The sequence below is a fragment of the Akebia trifoliata genome, chromosome 15 (genome assembly GCF_017979445.1).
Source record: "Akebia trifoliata isolate Shusen 1 chromosome 15, ASM1797944v1, whole genome shotgun sequence".
In the NCBI taxonomy this organism is placed as follows: Eukaryota; Viridiplantae; Streptophyta; class Magnoliopsida; order Ranunculales; family Lardizabalaceae; genus Akebia; species Akebia trifoliata.
Genome location: NC_141389.1, coordinates 175687 through 194967, shown reverse-complemented (window position 1 = coordinate 194967; position 19281 = coordinate 175687). Strand labels below are relative to the sequence as shown.

Sequence of the window (19281 nt, the reverse complement as noted above, 5' to 3'; positions counted from 1 at the left end):
AAGGGCATGCTTGTCCATGCTAAAAAAAACGAAAGGCATACTTGTCCGTGTCGAAAAAAGTAAAGTGTTTACCGCTTCAACACTTTTTTTCAGCATCAAAATAGTGCTGAATTTTTTTCACTTATTTTCAGCAATAAGCGCTGAAAATATAGAGTAAACAAACGCGCTATTTTGACAAAAAGTGCTGAATTTAATTTTTTTCAGCAATAAGCGCTGAAAAATAGCGCAAACAAACACTGCCTAAGCCATTTCTTATATGCAATCCGAATTGTTTATTTTCAAATAAAATTACAACATGTAGCACCATATGTTATTATTAATACAAGACACCATTTTGATCACAACTTTTTTCCAAAGTCATTTGATATTGTATTTCATCAAAAATAGATGTCTAATCTCAATCTTAGTCCAACTCAAATTTTAACAAACACCCCTAACTTATAGGGAGACAAATGCAATTGTTAGAAGTTTAAGAGGTTTGACATATAATTATAAGAATTCAAAGGGGTAGAATATAATTTGTATTGCACTATATAACACTAGAAATTTAGAAGAGTAGAATAGTAATAGAAACATAGATTGATAGATAGATAGATAGAAATGGAGAGTAGTAAGAGAATTATGAGTTGTGGTGGTATTATCATTATCGGCGTGGTGGTGTTTCTGGCAATATTTTCCGGTAGTGTGTCAGCACAAGCAGAAGCACCAGCGCCATCACCGGACTGTTTCAATAGCCTCGTAAACATGTCGGATTGTCTGACATTTGTGGAGGTCGGGAGCAACCTAACAAAACCCGACAAAGGATGTTGTCCTGCACTGGCTGGCCTAGTCGAGAGCAATCCGATCTGCTTGTGTCATCTTCTGAGCGAATCAAATGTCTTTGGAGTTAACATTAACAAAACCAAAGCCCTCAAACTTCCTTCTGCTTGTCGTGTCACCACTCCCTCTGTCAGCCTATGTGCAGGTTAAACCTCTATTTTATCATTTTCATCTCTAAAATGCGCCTTCTTTCCTCCAGATTCTTAATTTCTAAAGATCATCCAACGGTGTAGACTTTAGACTCGACGCTAGCCAAAATAAATCTCTTCCTGAAGCTGTCTCCACATGGCGTCTGTTAGACTAATTTGATTTTTTTTCTTTTAAATGCAGCTATTGGAATACCAGTTGGTGTTTCCCCAGCGAGCGAACCTACATCAGGTCCAACTTCACCCGGATCCGGTAACTATTTTTTTTTTTTTTTCATTATTGAAATATTTATTATATCTTGTTTTCTTCTTTTTTTTTTTTTTTTTCTTTGGGAAATTTTATATTGTCAATTTGAAATTTGGGAAACTTATAAATTGTATAATCTATTTCTAGTAGTTTTTTTTTCCTCCAAATTCGTACAAGTTGTGCTTAAATAATTAGCGATATTTATTTTATTGGACACGATACATTTATATATAATTATGCATATTTATATTCATACAAAAATGTATTTATGTTTAGTTTAAAGGGTAAATTCCCAAATAATTACAAAAGTATTTGATATTTTTAAAGTGTTATTAATTAATGTTGATAAAGTTATCACGTAATGTTGACAATTTGATAATTTTTTATTTTTTATTTTTAAATGTATGGTGTCAGGTGCTCCAGAAAGTGCTCTTACACCAAAGGGCAGTGGTAATGGTGTTTTAAGGAGTAGAGACTTGGGTATGATTTTCTACATTGGCTTATCAAGTGCATTGGTTGCAATCTTGTTCTAAGTCTCGAACATTTCGCTTCAAAATTATCTCAATTTCTTCATCACAAATGTCATTTGTTATAGCTTGATACTTTTCTATTAGTATGATTCACAGTATGTTATTGTTTCTATTAAAATCTCATAATTTTTATTATTTCTTATACTAGTCTCAAAATGTGATTATTATTTGGGTGTGAGTGCATGATTTTAAATATCATCCGAGACCCATATGACTCGTCTGATACGTCTTGGTATCGTCTAATATGTCTTGGTATCGTCCACCAACGAGACAGATGTACAAGTCAAATGTATTAAACGGTTCATTTTTTTTTTTTTTTTCTCAAATGTATCAAAAAACTCATCCGAGACAACTTGGTCTCGTTCCTAGACGAGACGAGATGTCCAAACGAGTTTTAAAACCATGTGTGGGTGTGTTTGATTGGTTCATGTAAAATCAATCAAAACATAATCCAATTGATTAATATATATATATATATATAACTATTGTGATTGTTAAATTGTACAAAAATCTCTATTAATTTCAAGAAGATGAGAGCATTAATGGCACACCCATGCTTAACAGATGTGAGTGTGTATGGAGGTGTGAACTGTATTGAGAGACAGAATTTAATTTCGTCACATGTCACCACTCACCACTGACCAACTAAACATAATAAAATCAATTTAATAATCATAGCTATGTTGGTTGCCAACCACCTTTTTAATTTTTTCCAATCTTACATAAATACATTTTGATGAGTGGACATGGTCAGCTCTATATAGGGGTGCAACTTGGTCCAAGTTCAAACTGAGAACCAAATCAAACCGATAACTTTGGGGTGGTTTGATTTGGTTTGGAACAAGTTGCAGTTTAATTTTGAATTACGAAAAAGGAGAACCGATCAATTTGATTCAGTTCTCGGATTAAGCTTGTATAAAATCAAACCCCTATGTAATAAATATGTAAATAATAATTATTATGAATTATTTTAGGAGTTAGGACATAATTTAGTATTTTTTGTGGATAAACTAATGACTTTTATAAATAGATTATTGATTATTGTATGAAATTTTATATTTATTATATATTCGTTTTTTTCATTAAAAAATATTACTTATAATTTATAGAATATTGTCAATCTGTATAATCAAACTGAACCAAGTTGCAACCCTAGCTCTATGGCTATTGGGTGGTACTCCATCTAGTCCCACTTTAAGTTGAAGATGGGCTTCCATTATGTGAAAACTGAAAAGTTTGACAAGAAAATTCAACGGGCAAAAGCCCAAAAATTTTAGAAAGTGAATTTTGATGGCGTAAGGATGTTGAAATTTTTTATGATCCCCAATTCGACAGCTTAGTGCCATCTAATGTCTCCCATCCTCCATTAATTTAACGGTTTCGATCCGTCAAAAAAAAAAATTGATGCCTTGGTCCATCAAATTTTATGAAATTCAACAGCCTTAGGCCATCAATTATAGGTTTTATTTACTTTCCGTTCATTTATGACCCAATTCCCTAGACTTAGGCCCATGTGACAATGTCAAATGTTCCTATGGGCTTCAAGCTGCTTTGCGCCATGTGAATTTATTATAAGTTTGTTCCGAGTCCAGTGCATTGTTAATTTTAATTTCCAAAACATGTTTTCGCTTGAGTTCACTAGTAGATATTCTAATTTAATATTATGATCTTGCTGATAAAAAGTGATGAACTCGTTGATAATTACTAGAGATCTCATCGTTAAAAAATTAGGATATTTGTATTTAAATTTATCAGCGAGATCGTTACTTTAAAATCAAGGATGTTTGTTCTTTAAATTTACTAGGAGTTCGTCACTTCTTTATCTGCAAGATCGTCACTTTAAATTAGAATACCTACCAGCGAAGTCGCTTGAAAACATGTTTTGGGAATTAAAATGAATGGTGTACTAGAATCGAAATTTTTGCAAAAGTTGTGCACGTTTTGAGAAAAAAATCTCTTTTAAATAAGGGGATAATCATCCAAAAAATTTCATATACTTCAAGTCGACTTGTCCCGCAAACACCATAGGCAATAAGTAAGTCTGAGCTGTTTCTCACTTCTGGCCATTTTTGGCTTTCCACAAAAATTGGCCGTGATTCTCAAATGTTTACCTAATGATAATGAGTCTTGCTATAGTGACTGTGCATGATACTGTGTTTCACACTGAACTGTCGTCGAGGTGTGCATGGTACCCTAGATCCTTTTCATGTATCTCAAGAAAAATCATCTATGGTTCCTTGCTCACCTCCACTGCAGCTCAATGTTGAATGCAATGTCTTGCGCAGTCACTTTAGGATTTGACCTCTTAATAAAGATAAACAAAGCCCAAACCCAGCCTGATTGAATGTTGTAGGTGTCTCTGGATCATTTACGAACTAAAAGGAGGGTTATGAGTTCTATTTTACCCTCCTCGTATGTACGATCCATGGTTTTAAAACTCATTTTGACGTCTCATCTTGTTCATGAACGAGACCAAGTCATCTCGGATGAGTTTTCTTATATGTTTGAGTAGTCTCGTTCAAAAATGAGAAAAAATGAACTGTAGTTTTAAAGCTCGTCCGATACGTTTCTTGTCTATCCGCCTCGTTCGTGGATGATACCGAGATGTATCGGATCAGTCATCTCGGTCTCGGACAAGATTTAAAACCATGGTACGATCAAACTCTAAATTGAATTAATTATTGAAATAATCTCACTTTCTTAATGGAACTATATTGTAACTTAACTAGACCTAACAAGTGATAAAATATAGAACAAAAGTTACAACCTTGAAATCGGAACCATACATACCTAACTGTTATGATTTATGAAGGTGCCAACTTGGGTAAGTTTATAAGGCGAAGGTGTCTTAGCCAAGTTTATAAGGCTTAAAGTCTTGATCCCTTCAACACTGCTGAACACTAACCCCTTTCCTTACTAGAAAAGTAAAAGATAAAAATGCATACCGATCATGTCCAATTAGCCACCCAAAGTTGATCATGGCGTTCGTGCAACCTTTTGGTGCCGATGCCAACAATCGATCAATCTTGGGTACCTTATGATTACTACCTCTCATCAATTGGACAAATTATAACAATTTGCAGTGAAATTTGTGTTGGATATTTTAATGTGTGGTACATGTGAAAAATGAGTCAACAAAGAGAAAAAAAAATCGCACACAAAAAGACAAGGATTTATGTGATTCAGACGTGTGCCTATGTCCACAAATCCAGGATCGGAGCCAGGATTTTTGGTCAGTGGGGGCTAATTGTTAATTAATAAGGATTAATAATCAGGGGTATCTCCAATATCAATCAAAATTGAGTGGTGTATCTTTAATATTTATCAAAATTAAGAGAGGGGCTAAATCACATATTACCTATGTGGCTCTGTCGTCAATTTGAAATACACAAGAGCTATCTCTAATATTAATCAAAATTGATAAGCTATTGGCAAAAATAATAATTAGTGCGGCCTATAGCTCCCACTCACCCCTATGTAGTTCCACCCTTGCACAGATTAGAGCAAGAACAATCACTAGTTTCTTATTGAGTTTTACAGTTCTAAAGATCCTTAATAAAAATAGAAAATCCTTAAGAAAATATTACATAATTGGCTTTTCAAAAATCTTTAAAAAAAAAAAAAATGGTCTGGGGGCTTGGCACCTCAAGCCCCCAGGTAGGGGCACGTTGTCACCTGCACCCATGTTGTTCAATGATGTAGAAACCCAACAAAATACAAGACATTTACACAACAATATATAATTTGATTAGATGATCCTTGAAAAAATACCCATCAAGAATTGTGTGCAAAAAAAGTAAACAAATTATGAGGGAATAAAACAAATCCAACGACAAGCTCTACCCAAAGATAAATGTAATTCACACACTAGCATTACATCCATGGCTATCTAACAAATGATTAGATTGACTAACTAAAAAAGATACCACGAGGAGATAAATTTGATTTGAGTTTAGTGATAATTAAGAAGGCATGGGACCTCATATACATTATAATTATGTTCAATTTAGATTAGTGATAGGTAAGGTTTCTTCTATAAAACTAGACGCGCGGATTTTAGGAAAAATGTCAAAAGGAGAGTTGGTTTTTAGTTTGAGGAAGAAAATTATTCCCCTCGGCAATGGGGTGGGAGAATATTTTCTTAGAGAAATATAACTTTCGTACAAAAAAATGTGCAATTCCTGGAAATCATATTTTCTCATGAAAAAAAAAACATTTTCCCACTCTGATTTCATATTTCCACAAACATTAGATGCCTTAATCAGCTACTTGTCTAAAGAAATAATGAAAGCTAAATATAACTTGAACTATCGAAGAAATAAAAGCTATGGTCAGGTAAAATTGTGGGTTATTGATATTTTTCTAGTTAAAATATTTAATCCATGATCCAGACAATTAATAAGGCCTACATTGTTTTTCTCAACCTTCAATTAATTTTTAAAATTAAATTGAACAAAGATAATATGTAACAAATCTAGCTCTCATTAGAGTCAGTGCTCATGCATGGTGGGTTGAGAAAGGAGACACAAAAGCTGTTAGAGACAATTTAGGAATCCCAAATAACAAGATCCAACTATCAAGATGGTTTGAACTTTGAACTTAGACGAAACAGCCTGTATTTATAAGATTGGGTTTTTGTTAATTAAATTTATGATATAGGTTTGAGAGATACATACAATGAACCAAGGAAGAAGAGAACCTGCCACCTTAGCTCGAGTACATAATTAGATTTCCCTAGATACTCTCTCTATTTCATGTTGTCTAGAGTCTAGATTCCCTCATCTATCTCCTCATATATGGTTTAATATTAATAATCTTCAAGTGTAAGTACATGTAGAACAATCTTATATATATATATATATGAAAAAAGCTTCATTAATTTACAAAATCAACCAATTGGTGAGAGTATTTTTGGTAATTTTTTTGAATATTTTCATAATTAAAAATGAAAACCTTAGGTATACTTGAAGTAATTTTAAGTTCCATCAGATTCTTGCATAAATGCGAGAAGTGTGTCTAGATACTTTTAGCTTCTTTCCGTTGTGGAAACAATTCTAATGTCAATTACCAAACAATATTTTTTTTGATAAAAAAACTTTTTTTTTGGGGGGGGGGGGGGGGAGGGGGTTGTTCTAGAACCGAAAAGGAACCCCAAATTAATGAATTTTTAAACACTATTCAAGTAAACATAATAATAGCTAATGTCTATCTTGACTGCTAAATACTAACCATCCACTCACATTAGTCAATGGTGTCTATTATTGCATTTTTAATTTACACAACTCCATTTCACTACTTATCACATTCATATAGTTCCTAGAATGAGAAAATTTTGATATACAATCATCGGAGCTTTATCCCAAAGATTTGGTGTCAGCTAAATGATCCTCCATGAAATTTTGTCCGAAATCATGTCTTTTGATATTGAAAGATGTTGTACGGTGCAAGTGAGAGTTATGTTAAGATTGGATTTTCTATTGTTCTACCCTGTGTATGTAGGCAATCTTATCGAACTACATAAATCTTTGTCTCATGTGATTGTTTTTATTTCTTCCCTATTTTTCTTTTATCCCTCAAATCTATTGCACTACATTTTTCATAATAAAAGAGATACCAAAAAAGATAAATATTTGAAGACATGTGTTTGCCTAATCAAATAGGGGTCATTGGGATTTTATGTTTTTGCTTGGGACCAGGGGCAGATTTACAATGGAGCCCTTGGTCCCACAAGAATTTTCAAAGTCTATGGATTAGTGAGCTATTGCGACAAATTTTAGCGACGGATAAAAAAATCTACCACTACTATCCCCACAAAAAAAATTTCACTCTTAGTTGTCCTCATAAATTTTTTCTTCTTCTCTTAGTTGCCCCCACATGGGTAAAATCCTAGTTCCGCACATGCTCAGGACTATATATATGTAATAGTGTATTACTGGTCTTCAGGCTAAATCCAAGATTCTGAATTAACCCCTCCTGGGAATTTATGATGATGGGCTATATAATTATGATACATTGCAATGTGGACACTGAACATTTTATCGTGCCATCACAATCTATATAACCATTTCTTAAGTTGCTTAAATTTCATTACTACGTAATACTATATTTGCTTTCATCTCTCTTAAAACATAGTTTCACTTTAATTTTAAAATTTGAATCAATCATTTGCATATTCGTTAGATGACCAAGACGACTAAAAAATGCATCTCCTTGATATTCGATGTTTCAAAAAACCATTTGATCATTATGGAAGTACCAAGAGCACCTAATGTTTATTCTTGTAATGTCACCTAATCACTTGGCAGACCAAAACAATTGCCTCGACAGTTGAGATTCGGATGAGTTTGTTCAACCCTAAACTCAACGTGCTTAACGTTTAATTTAGTGTTAAATATTGATTCTTGTGAAAGTGCTTCTATAAAGAAATATAAAAAGATAACCAAAATAGTTAAATAATTTAAGTTTGTTATATATATGTATATATTCTTGGCTTGGCTCTTCCCAAGACTTTAGTATGCGTACGTGCCACATTCAATTAGATGTAAAACTTTTTCTAATAGAAGCTCTCAAAATGAATCATTAATTAATTATAGTGTTTCTATTGGCACCCCAATCTTTACTTATTACACCCCAAGTAAAAATAGAGAAATTAAGTGATTTGTTGAGGATAACTAGAATTCTATTTTTTGGGTTTAGGATTTTATACAAGCCTAATCATAATTGTAAACAACAACTGAAATTAATGCTAAGATTATAATTTGAGCAGAACCTTGGTAATTTTTAAGAGTGTGTTGTAATCTTTCATTGAGGTATGATAAATAATTTAAAAAATTAGGGTGTAGTAAGAAAAAATTGGGGTGCCAATACCAACTCTCTTAATTAAGTCTTGTAAGAGAAATTAGGGTATTTTAGAGACACCCCCTATTAAATTGGTGATATTAGGTTTACCCTTTTGCAAAATGCAAGATTAGGTTTACTCCCTTGACGATTAGTCAACATTGTGTTTTCTTAATGATTAATGATGAAATTTTGGTTTTTATTTTTTTCAAAATGCTCTCCAAATACTGAAATTACTAAATCAAAATTTGAAAAAAAAAAAATCAAATTTCATTATTAAATGTCAAGAAAAAGTATTGTTGACTTACGATAAAAGGGGGTAAATCTTATCTTGCATCTTACAATGGGGTAAACCTAATATCACTAATTTAAAGGGGTGTTTTTAAAATACCCAAGAATTTATGCTACAGTTGGAATCTATAAATATTATTTATCTTGATTGGGGCCCACTATCAAACTCCATGAATGTGACATGAGCGACATTTTGGGATTGAATAGTCTAATCCATGATGCTCTTTAAAGGTTGTACAATTTGTGCTGAAAACTTAGGGAGAATTACTTAAAGGATCTTGGTGGAGGGAGTTATTTCTAATTAACCCCTAAGTTTTATGATTCTCTTTGTAGTCTATTTAGTAAAACTTTTATTTTTAATCAGTCCTCAACCCTATTTTCATCTAAAAATAATTGGATTTTTGACATCTCAATCGAATTTTAGAGACTTTATTTTATCGGAAAGGATTTAAGAAGGAAGAAAAAGTCACTTTCAATGATTTTTTCAAATATTTTGAAGACGTCTCTAAAATGGGATAAACCTAATATCACTAATTTAACAAGGGGGTATTTCTAAAATACTCAAGAATTTATGCTTCGGCTGGAATCTACTATAATTATTATTCAAGAATGTGACATGAGCTACATTTTGGGATTGAATGGTCTAATCTACGATGGTCTTTACCAGTTGTGCAACTTGTGCTTAAAACTTAGGGACAATTACTTAAAAGATCCTAGTAAAGAGAGTTATTTCTAATTAGTCCCTAAATTTTAGGGCTCTCTTAATAGTTCATTTACTAAAATTTTTTATTTCTAATCAGTTCCTAAATCCTCTTTTCATCCAAAATAACTGGATTTTTGACATCTCAATCAAGTTTTGGAAACTTCATTTCGTCGGAAAGGATTTAAGAAGGAAGAAGAAATCATTTTCAAGGATTTTTTCAAATATTTTGAAGACGTATGTAAAAAGTAAGTTTTTTTTCTTCGTTTTTAAATGAAAATCGATCAAGAATGATTATTTTGATTTGAAATCATCTAAACAAATCATTAGCTCAAGTGTTTAATCGATCTTTCCATGTATTTTACAGTGCTAAACTCACCACTTTTTACTATCGAGTTTGACAACAACTAAAAAGTGATAAGTTCGACAATAAAATTTTTAAACTTGACAATAAATTAAAAGGCGGTAAACTCGATACTAAATAAAAAAACAATAAGTTTGCCAATAATAAAAGACCATTAAGAAATAAAAAGTTTACTAAATGAACTATCAAATTGCCGCCTAAAACTTAGGCAATATTTAAAAATAAATCCCTCTCTCAGGCTTCTTTAAGTAATTTATCCTAAAGCTTAGCTCAAGGCATAATCTTAGGTTCTCCTTCTCCTTTGCCCATCCTATATCCTATTAATTGAGAATAGTATAATATACTCCTCTTTATCTTCAGAGAAATCTTTTTCTTACTAAGATAGTTAGGAAAAAGGGCTTAGTAAGTCTCGTCCACCGTCAAAAATACCTTGATGTGCATGAAACTTAACCTCAAGATTTGTTATGAATCTCAATAATTTTCTTTACAAATCTCAATGTCATTTTAATGGTGGATGAGACTTAGTAAAAAAAAAAATTCTTCATTATCTTAGTAAGGTTAGTTGGACTCTTTTATCTTTACTTGAATATTTCAAATCACCAAATGTTTGGTCATATCAAAGATCACCACCTCGTGGAACATTAAGCATGCACGAGTAGCCTTCAACTCATCATCCTCTATGGTACAATGAACCAAAATAATGGGTAAATGGGCCATACGAACGTGAAATGTGGCCAAATTTTGGCAATACAAGTCAATGTTACAGATTTAATGGCCTAAGTACTCGAAATGTACGGTGCCAAATAATTTAACTTAAGAAACAAAATACATATAAGGCAATAAAAGTTAGGTGGAGATGCCTAATTTATGTTGGAAGTTCTAACTTCTATGTCTACCAATGACACGAGGCGAGGTGAGGCAAGGGGATCCCATGTGCTTGTGTATTACCTTTAAGGTAATTAAAGCGTTTAGAGTGACCACTTTTAAGTATTTGAGGTTGGTTTAAATGAACACTGATGCTGGAGTGACATTGGATTTATTGTGGTTTTTACATTTTTGACATGAAAGTGTGCACATAATCACATTTACGATTATGTGTGCACCTTCACGTCAGAAATGTAAATATCGCAGTAAATCCAATGTCACCCCAACACGACTCTTTAATGAAAGGTTTTGTTAATGGATCTTATTAATGTGTGCCCTAAGGCACACGTTAAAGTGCAATAAATACACTTTGGATATTGAATTTTGTACTGGAAATGCCCTAGCAAATTACTTTTTATCGAAATACCCTCAAATTTCAATTTTCAAAGTGTATTTATTGCACTTTAACGTGTGCCCCTTAAGGGCACACATTAAGTTACATTAAATACACTTTAAAATTTTATTTTCTTATAAAAAAATACCCTAAAAAAAGATGTTACCAAAAATACCCTCAAGTGCTAATTTGTTGGGTTTATTTTATGCACTTTAACCTTTAAATGAATCTTCTCCAAATGTAGAGATTAACTATGAAACTTCTTCAAATTTGTAATGCTCTTAAAAACGTTCATTTATTATGTCATTATATTTCATAACCAGAGTGGTATGAACACAAAAAAGTCAAAAACACAAGGAAACTGAAATTTAGAGGTGGTGCAAACATGCATTGCAGGGTTAGTCATTAAGCTATTACTTTGCGTTGAATTAAGTTAACTTGCAAAAGACGAGCAAAATAGGCACATTTAACCAAGGGTTGAGATCCATTAACCCTACTGTCAAAACATGTAATCTAATAATCAAGATTTATCCCATAGAGGATATATGTTTCATTTGACCACAATTAGGATTTCGTATTTTTCATGATATTGGATCTCGACTTATATGTTATAGACTTTGTTGGTGGTCTTCCTCCTCAAGATCCTCTTTTTGGTGATCTCTACCTTTAATAATTTATTCTCGATGTCTCTTCAATGCGTTTCGACGATCAAATCAATCATAATTTTATAAATGTAGAGATAATTTTAGGGAGAGTTATGTCTCTTTGTCATTGTTTGTCAACTATTTATAAGATCTCATCTCGGTTGATTGTAACAAATGGTGTACTATTTATGTTGCTTCTAAAGGTGTTGATATGAGTTCATTTGGAAGTTCTGGACACAACCTTTTTTTACATGAGAACCACATGCCAAAAAGATGTTACGACCTATCTAATTATTTCTCGCCTATGTTTAATCGATGAACACTCTCATCGTCACTTTATTTCGAGGAGCCTAAATCAATACTTAGATGGGAACTTTTATTGCATATTTTTTAATTGTTGGATTGTTCCTATTGGTTTGATGGTCAATGCACTTCCAAACTCAAGATAATTTTTGCCTACTTTCACACGATCTTTTAACGTAAGACGTAATTTTTTGAATTTAAAAATGGTGAGAAATGCCCTCATAGTAATTAGCGTCTATGTGATCATGTGGGGCATGCATAGGAAAATAGGTTTTCTAGAAAGATGTGTTTTGTAGAGCATGATTAGCTCTTTCGTAGAAAAATATTTTCTTGAAGAAAATGACCATCAAACATTGGTGTGGGAAAGAATATTCTTCCACCTAAATCCTAAGAAAATGATTTCTTCTACGAGTAGTTATGGAGGTTTTTTGGCTGATTTATCTCAAACAACTCAAATCTCCTTGATGATGGTTCCTCTCCTTCCTTTCGAACACGTTGGGGCATCGTTGTAGTGTCTGCCAAAAACCATCTAACACTAAAGTTAGCACTTCAGTTATGGAAAATAATAGAAAAACTTTCATAATCTCAAAAATTGGCTCAAGAATTGGCCTTCCAAAATTCTCCTTCTTCCAAAGAGAGCAAAGTCTCAAAAGTCTTTTCCTTCTAAATCGTCCCCCCTATTTATAGGTTCTCATCTTTTCTTGATCTCTCACCTCAACACATCACCCCCTTTCCTTATTGGGAAATGTTCAGCACCAAACATTTTGGCAAAACATTTTTCAAAACATGGGTTAGAAGTTTTGGAATGAGCTGCTTTTTGGTGAGGATGATCTCTACGGTGAGGAGATCATCATCACCAAAAATCAGCCCATTCCAAAACTTCTAACCCTATCAAAAATGGTTTACAAAAAATGGACGGTCCACAATTTTTCAACTTGCAAACATGGGGCTAGAAGTTTTGGAATTGGCTGATTTTTTGTGAGGAGAATGATCTCCTCACCGTAGAGATCATCCTCATCAAAAATCAGCCCATTCCAAAACTTCTAACCCATGTAGGACAAAAATGGTTGGCTAAAATGTTGGCCAAAATGTTTGGTGCTGAACGGGACCCTTCCTTATTAGTTGGGATTGGGATTTCTTTCATTCTAAATCCTTTGGATGGATAAAAGAAAAATCCTATAAAACATGAAATTATCTCTTTGAAAAAAAAAAAAAGATTGATTGATGCATCAATCACTCCTAGAATCTTGGGATATTTCTCTAATGAGACATAAACATAACAGGAAAACCTATCCTATTATGTTGTTCAAATCTACTCTTCATTCTCAAGGATGAGAAAACACTCAGCTCATTTGACCAAGCTGTGTCGAAAGAGCTATCGATCTTTACAGATACCCCGAGTTTGGGGCAAAATTGGATCAACTCGACCTTCGAACTTCTCTCAAATCTGTACATGTGTAGGGTCTAGATTGATTTTCAAATTTACCCTATACAGTAATGTTATTTGATTATATATTTCATTAGAATATCTATTTCAACTACTATTTATTTAAAAACTGATTTTTCTAAGAAAATATTTTATGAACAATCATATAGCTCTTGACACTAATGTACAAGTCGATAGATTCCCTACCTTGGCAAATTGTCCACATTCTCGCATAAGACATGATAACCCAACAATCAAAGGGTACCTGTAACCCACCTAACAAGCTATGTATTATTATCAAAAAGTACTCCTTTTCACAGCAAAGATATTAAAGAGATTCTGTTAAAATGAACAATTTGAAGGGCAAAAAAATAAATAACCTGAATTCAGGTATTTAACTAAAACCGTTCATTTTCAAATCTGCATGTCTTGTACTCTTTGTTACTGTATATAATATTTTTCTGACTAAAATAAAGTCTTCTCAATGACACATATTTTTTATTTAATTTTTCAATCACGTTGAAAGTGTCTCATAAATCAAACCTTCCAATTATTTCAATTAAAAAAGAGTCGTCATAATAGGACTCGTCCCGGTGACATACTCAATCGACTCCCTCACATACGCATTTTTTTTTAATAGTGAAGTGCAATCGTATACCTAGAGACGTACAAATCTATGGTTCTCAAACTTGTCATGTCTGAGAGACGATTGAGTATTCCACATGGCAAGTCATCTTATCATGACTCATTAAAAAATTATACCCAAATGAAGTCAATTACTTTCACTTTTTTATAGTGAAGCGCAATCGTGTATCCAGAGACGTACAGATCTATGATTCTTAAACTTGTCATGTCGGAGAGTCGATTATGTATGCCACCTGGCAAATCATCTTATCATGACTCAATAAAAAAATTATACCAAAGAGAAGTCAAGTGCTTCTTCTTCTCTTTTTTGTTGTTTGGCCTTTAACTTGACTAATTTTATTGGTTTATAGCCCAAGATTAAAGGAGACATGTGTGTGGTTGGCTCCTCTCTAACATACCATCTAATAGTTTATAGTATTATATCACTCCCACCTCACAATGAAGGTAATTGTCATGGATCAAACTCCAACGTGGCCAACTCATTGTTAGCTCTCATCTTGAAGTCGGAAGTGGATACTCTGTAGCACAACAATCTTGTAGCACTTTCTCCACAGATGAGAGAGAGTCGTGTTTTAAAAAATATATCTTAACCTTCTATTGTTTATGCTTTAGATCTAATTTAGACAAAAAAATAAAAACATTTTTTCCACTGATCCAAGTCCTTGAAAATGGACGGCCATTGAACACTCAACATTTGAATGATTTGTATGGTTGATGCAGTGTTCCTTCAGTCATTTAAATCATACTACAAAGTGCCATACAAGAGATTTGCTTCTCTTGAAATCACGTTTGGATAAAAGCCACGTCCACTAACAATCAATATTAATGTATTATATGGTCTAGAAAAATCCTAAATTTTTATTAAGAAATAAGTTTTCTAAGTTGTTAAAGGAACAATAAAGAACCACATTGACTATTTTTTTTTTTTAAAGAATTGTGATAATCCGACACTCTTTTTCGTACATTTTCTAAGTTGGTAGTTCATAAAGTATTAAATCTTTCTTTTTATTTATTTTAAAAAAAAAAGAGTCAAATTATCACGACTCATTAAAAATAATTAATTTAACCAACTTTTAATCCATATATTTAACTCTTTTTGTAGATCTGACCTGAAATATGTCACAAAGTTTTCTCTCTCTCTCTCTCTCTACATAGGAAGTATGGTGGGCTGAAAAGCCACTTATTACTATAGTGAAAATAGAAAGTATAAATGTGAGTGGCCACCATGAAGAATATGCCAACACCTAATGCTTCTTGCCCTCGGTAAAGTACAAGAACAAAGTCAATTAATCACGTGGGTATATAAAAATATAAAAATAAAAAACAATCTAGATGCCTTGTAGGCGTTGAGAATCTGCTTGACATGAGTTGCTATCATATTGCTGGCATATGACATGATTAGTTTTAGAGTCGTGCTGGGGTGATACAAACGAAGACAGGGGTGTGACAAAATGATGTGGTGTCATGCATAGTATCGTAGATGCTTTTTCGTGAGATACAAGTAAAAAGCATCTACGGTTATGTGCATGACATCACATCTTTTTTTTTGTCATCTTTGTGTTTTCGTTTGTGTCATTTCAATATTTTTCTTATTTTTAAAGTGATTCAGATTCTTTCCTTCAATTTTTAGTTGGATAGTGTTCCAGGCACCTCAATCATTACTAAGGGTACCTCACACCATAGTCTTTTTTTTTTTTTTTTTATATCTTATATGAGTTAAAAGTTTCAGAATGAGTTGATTTTTGGTGAGGATGAGCTCCATATGGTGAAGAGATCATTCTCATAAAAAATCAGTCAAATTCAAAACTTCCAAACCAATTAAAATAAATAAAAGAATAGTAAATCATCTATTTTTTTATAAATCACTTATAATGGGATTAGAAGTTTTGGAATGGACTGGTTTTTTTTTTTTTTTTTTTTTAAGGATGATCTCCTCACAAAAAAAAAAAATTCATACTCACTAAAAATCAACCCATTAAAATGACCTAATTATGACCTTCATCTTTAACCTCTAGATAAAATTCATTGATTTTTCTCCTTAAAAATATAAAAGACAAGATTGCATGGGAGAAACTAGTAAAGAGTTATTAGTTTTTAAATGTAAAATCCAATGGTTGACATTTATCATCGGGATAAATATCTATGAGATTTGTGTTATTAATATACTCATAAATCTCAACCATTGGATTTTGTGTACAAAGAGTTGGGATAATGTGTTTTTTTTATGAGTCATTCTTAGGAGTCGACAGAACCCAACCCTTAAAAATAACCTAAATATCATTTTCTTCAACTTCTAATAAAAAATCTTTAATTTTCTTTCCAAAATCATTCATCTTCAAACTCTTCAACTATACCACTAACTATATTTTGTCCCTTCTATGAGAAAATCCTGGCTCCACTCCTACAAGATTACTACTTGATATTTCGTAAGATATTTATTAAGTTAATAAAAATTAATTAATTAATTAAAAAATTATCTCTAATGAATGAAACGAAATTTTAAAAATAATTGAGTATTACCCTTAGAAAGTTAGTTCAATGGCAAAACTTACGACAAGGGTTTGTTCTCTCTGATCGTAATATTTTTTAAATTAGATGTCCTCAACTTATATTATTGTATCATGAGGTCCAAATGCGCAATTATAAGGACTAATCCCATTTCAGAGGATGCAAGGAGGGTTACATCAAAATAAAATTATTTAGAAAAAAAAATTCAAAATTAATAACTAAATTAGAAATGTTCTAATTAATGGTTTTGATCTCTGGAAAATATGTTTCAGTATTTAAAATTTATTATTAGTTTTTTTTCTTAATAAACTGTCCGTACATCTTACAGTAAATAGCAACGTGGCGCGCTATGCTTCAAATTTATCGTTTAGTTTGATAGTCAAGTAAACGACAAACTGAACCGCTAGCTTACAAATTCTAATTATGAATGTCATGCGAAGACATAATCCACGAACAGAATTCGTTCAATCAGTTAACGCACGGACGAGATGTCTTTGACAACTCATGTTGTGCCCCACAATCCTAACATTACCAAGTCCCCACAACTTTCGGTGTCACTCTATAATTTACTCCGTTTTGTTTTTCTAGAAAATATTTTCACAATAAATCTAGTTTTCTTTCAATTTATTTCCAATAAAAGAGATCAAGAAATGGTCTATGTGGAGGAAATGGAATTAGAAGAACCTTTCGTCACATGTACTTACTTTATTTATCACGTTACACACTTATCCCATTTTTAATAAAAAACAAATGATTTTCGGACTTGAAATTTTTACTCGATCTGTACTTAGTTGACGTGGTATGGGAACAAAACCATTGATCGTTTTCTTTGTGTATTTCAAATAAAAATCTATAAAAGAGGGATCAAGAAAATAATTTTTACTCGTTTTATATTTTCTAGAAAATAATTCCACAATAAATAGAAATTATCTTTCAATTTATTTCCGATAAAGGTAATCAAGAAATGGTCTATGTGGAGGAAATGGAATTAGAAGAATCTTTCATCACATGTACTTATTTTATTTTCCATGTTACACACTTATCCCTCTTTTAATAAAAAAATGAAATATTTTTTGACTCGAAAATTTTTACTCGATCTATACTCAGTTGATGTGGTAAGGGTACAGAACCGTTGATCGTTTTCTTTGTGTATTTCAAAGAAAAATCTATAATTTTGTGCCCTTGCCATGTTATCCACGTACAAATTGAGTGAAAAAATTCGAATAAAAAAAATCACGACTTTAATAAAAAATAATCGATGACTCCCCACTCTACGTTTTCAATGAATATATGAGATACCTTTACACTTGTCTACGAGAGATTAAATGAATAATTACCCCATCTTTGAACTCTTGCCAAAAAGTTTTTTTTTAAATTAACAAAAAATCCATGACTCTTCTTATCTTTCAGATAATATTTATATATATATTTGACAATCCTTATTCTTGAATTTTTCTGGAATCCATCATCTTCAATCATTAAATTTTTTTAATAAAATTATATAAGAAAAAAAATATTATTTATTTATTTTTATTTATTTATTTTAAAAATATATAATAAAAAATATCTGATAATTAATCAAATCATAAAGATAATAAGTCATGATCTTATTGGCAAAATCCAAAATTAAAGTTATATTTTGTAGAAGAGAATCAAGAGTTTTTTTTTTTTTTTCCTTTCAGGGCAACATGTATCGGTCATTTTCAATTATGTCTCAAATAAGACCGAAATTAAGGCGGTTATGTGGTCAAAATCCAAAGTTGGTAGATAGAATTAGAGTTGTTATTGGCACCTGAACTTTCACTTATTACATCACATTAAAGATTAAAACACATCATTCAAATATTACAGAGATTTATCTCAAAGTACAATATAAGAATTACAAAACATTATAACATGATCAAACAATTTCAACAGTTGTTTACATGCTCATATAAAATCTTAAATCCAAAAAATAGAAATTTAGAAAAAAAAAAAAAAAAAAATGAGAGAGAGCTTTTATTGGCACCCCAACTTTTACTTAATGTTCATCATTTACTTATTTTCTTTAATTTTAATCAGGATGTAATAAGTAAAAGTTGGGATTCCAATAGCGACTCTCTAGAATTAAGGGTAAAAAATTAAGAGCTTTGGATGTCGTTAGCAAGATATTTTTATGCAACTATTTCGGTCAAAGGGTTACTATTGCCACACCAATTTTTACTAACACCACAACAGCGATGTGCAATTATTTGGTGATTTACTTAGGAATTGGTGTTGCATTAGTAAAAGTTGGTGTGGCAATAGCAGCTGACTTATCTAAAATTCCCACATTTGAGAGAGAGAGAGAGATAAGGAAGAAGACGCATATATATCAAAAGGCGTCATGGGGTGTGGGCCAGTGTAAGACACGTGGCCAACATATAGACGCCAATTAAAGAAGGCGCACATGGGCTAGACACGGCCGACGCGGGGGCCACGGAATCGAAAGCCGTCGATTTATCTTAATATCTAAGTCAATTAAATTAAAGTATTAAATAAAAGAATAATATCGTTTCTAAAGACCAAAACACCCTCGCGTCGA

At 32.1% G+C, this 19281-nt stretch overlaps 1 protein-coding gene across 1 annotated transcript; it reads left to right on the top strand.

Annotated features, from left to right (window-relative positions):
- The first annotated feature begins 560 nt into the window (after nucleotides 1-560).
- LOC147383713 (non-specific lipid transfer protein GPI-anchored 2-like) lies at nucleotides 561-1884 on the top strand. Its single transcript, XM_086426893.1, has 3 exons — nucleotides 561-964; nucleotides 1150-1218; nucleotides 1627-1884. Exons 1-3 carry the CDS (start codon nucleotides 601-603, stop codon nucleotides 1743-1745), a joined length of 552 nt encoding a protein of 183 aa, XP_086283019.1. The 5' UTR covers nucleotides 561-600; the 3' UTR covers nucleotides 1746-1884.
- The last annotated feature ends 17397 nt before the right edge of the window (nucleotides 1885-19281 follow it).

What these genes read in the sequence shown, in the direction of transcription:
- LOC147383713 (XM_086426893.1), top strand. Translation starts at nt 601, where the DNA reads ATGGAGAGTAGTAAGAGAATTATGAGTTGTGGTGGTATTATCATTATC. An exon ending in CTCTGTCAGCCTATGTGCAG is followed by an intron (nt 965 to 1,149) that starts GTTAAACCTCTA and finishes TTTTAAATGCAG; the next exon opens with CTATTGGAATACCAGTTGGT. An exon ending in TCCAACTTCACCCGGATCCG is followed by an intron (nt 1,219 to 1,626) that starts GTAACTATTTTT and finishes GTATGGTGTCAG; the next exon opens with GTGCTCCAGAAAGTGCTCTT.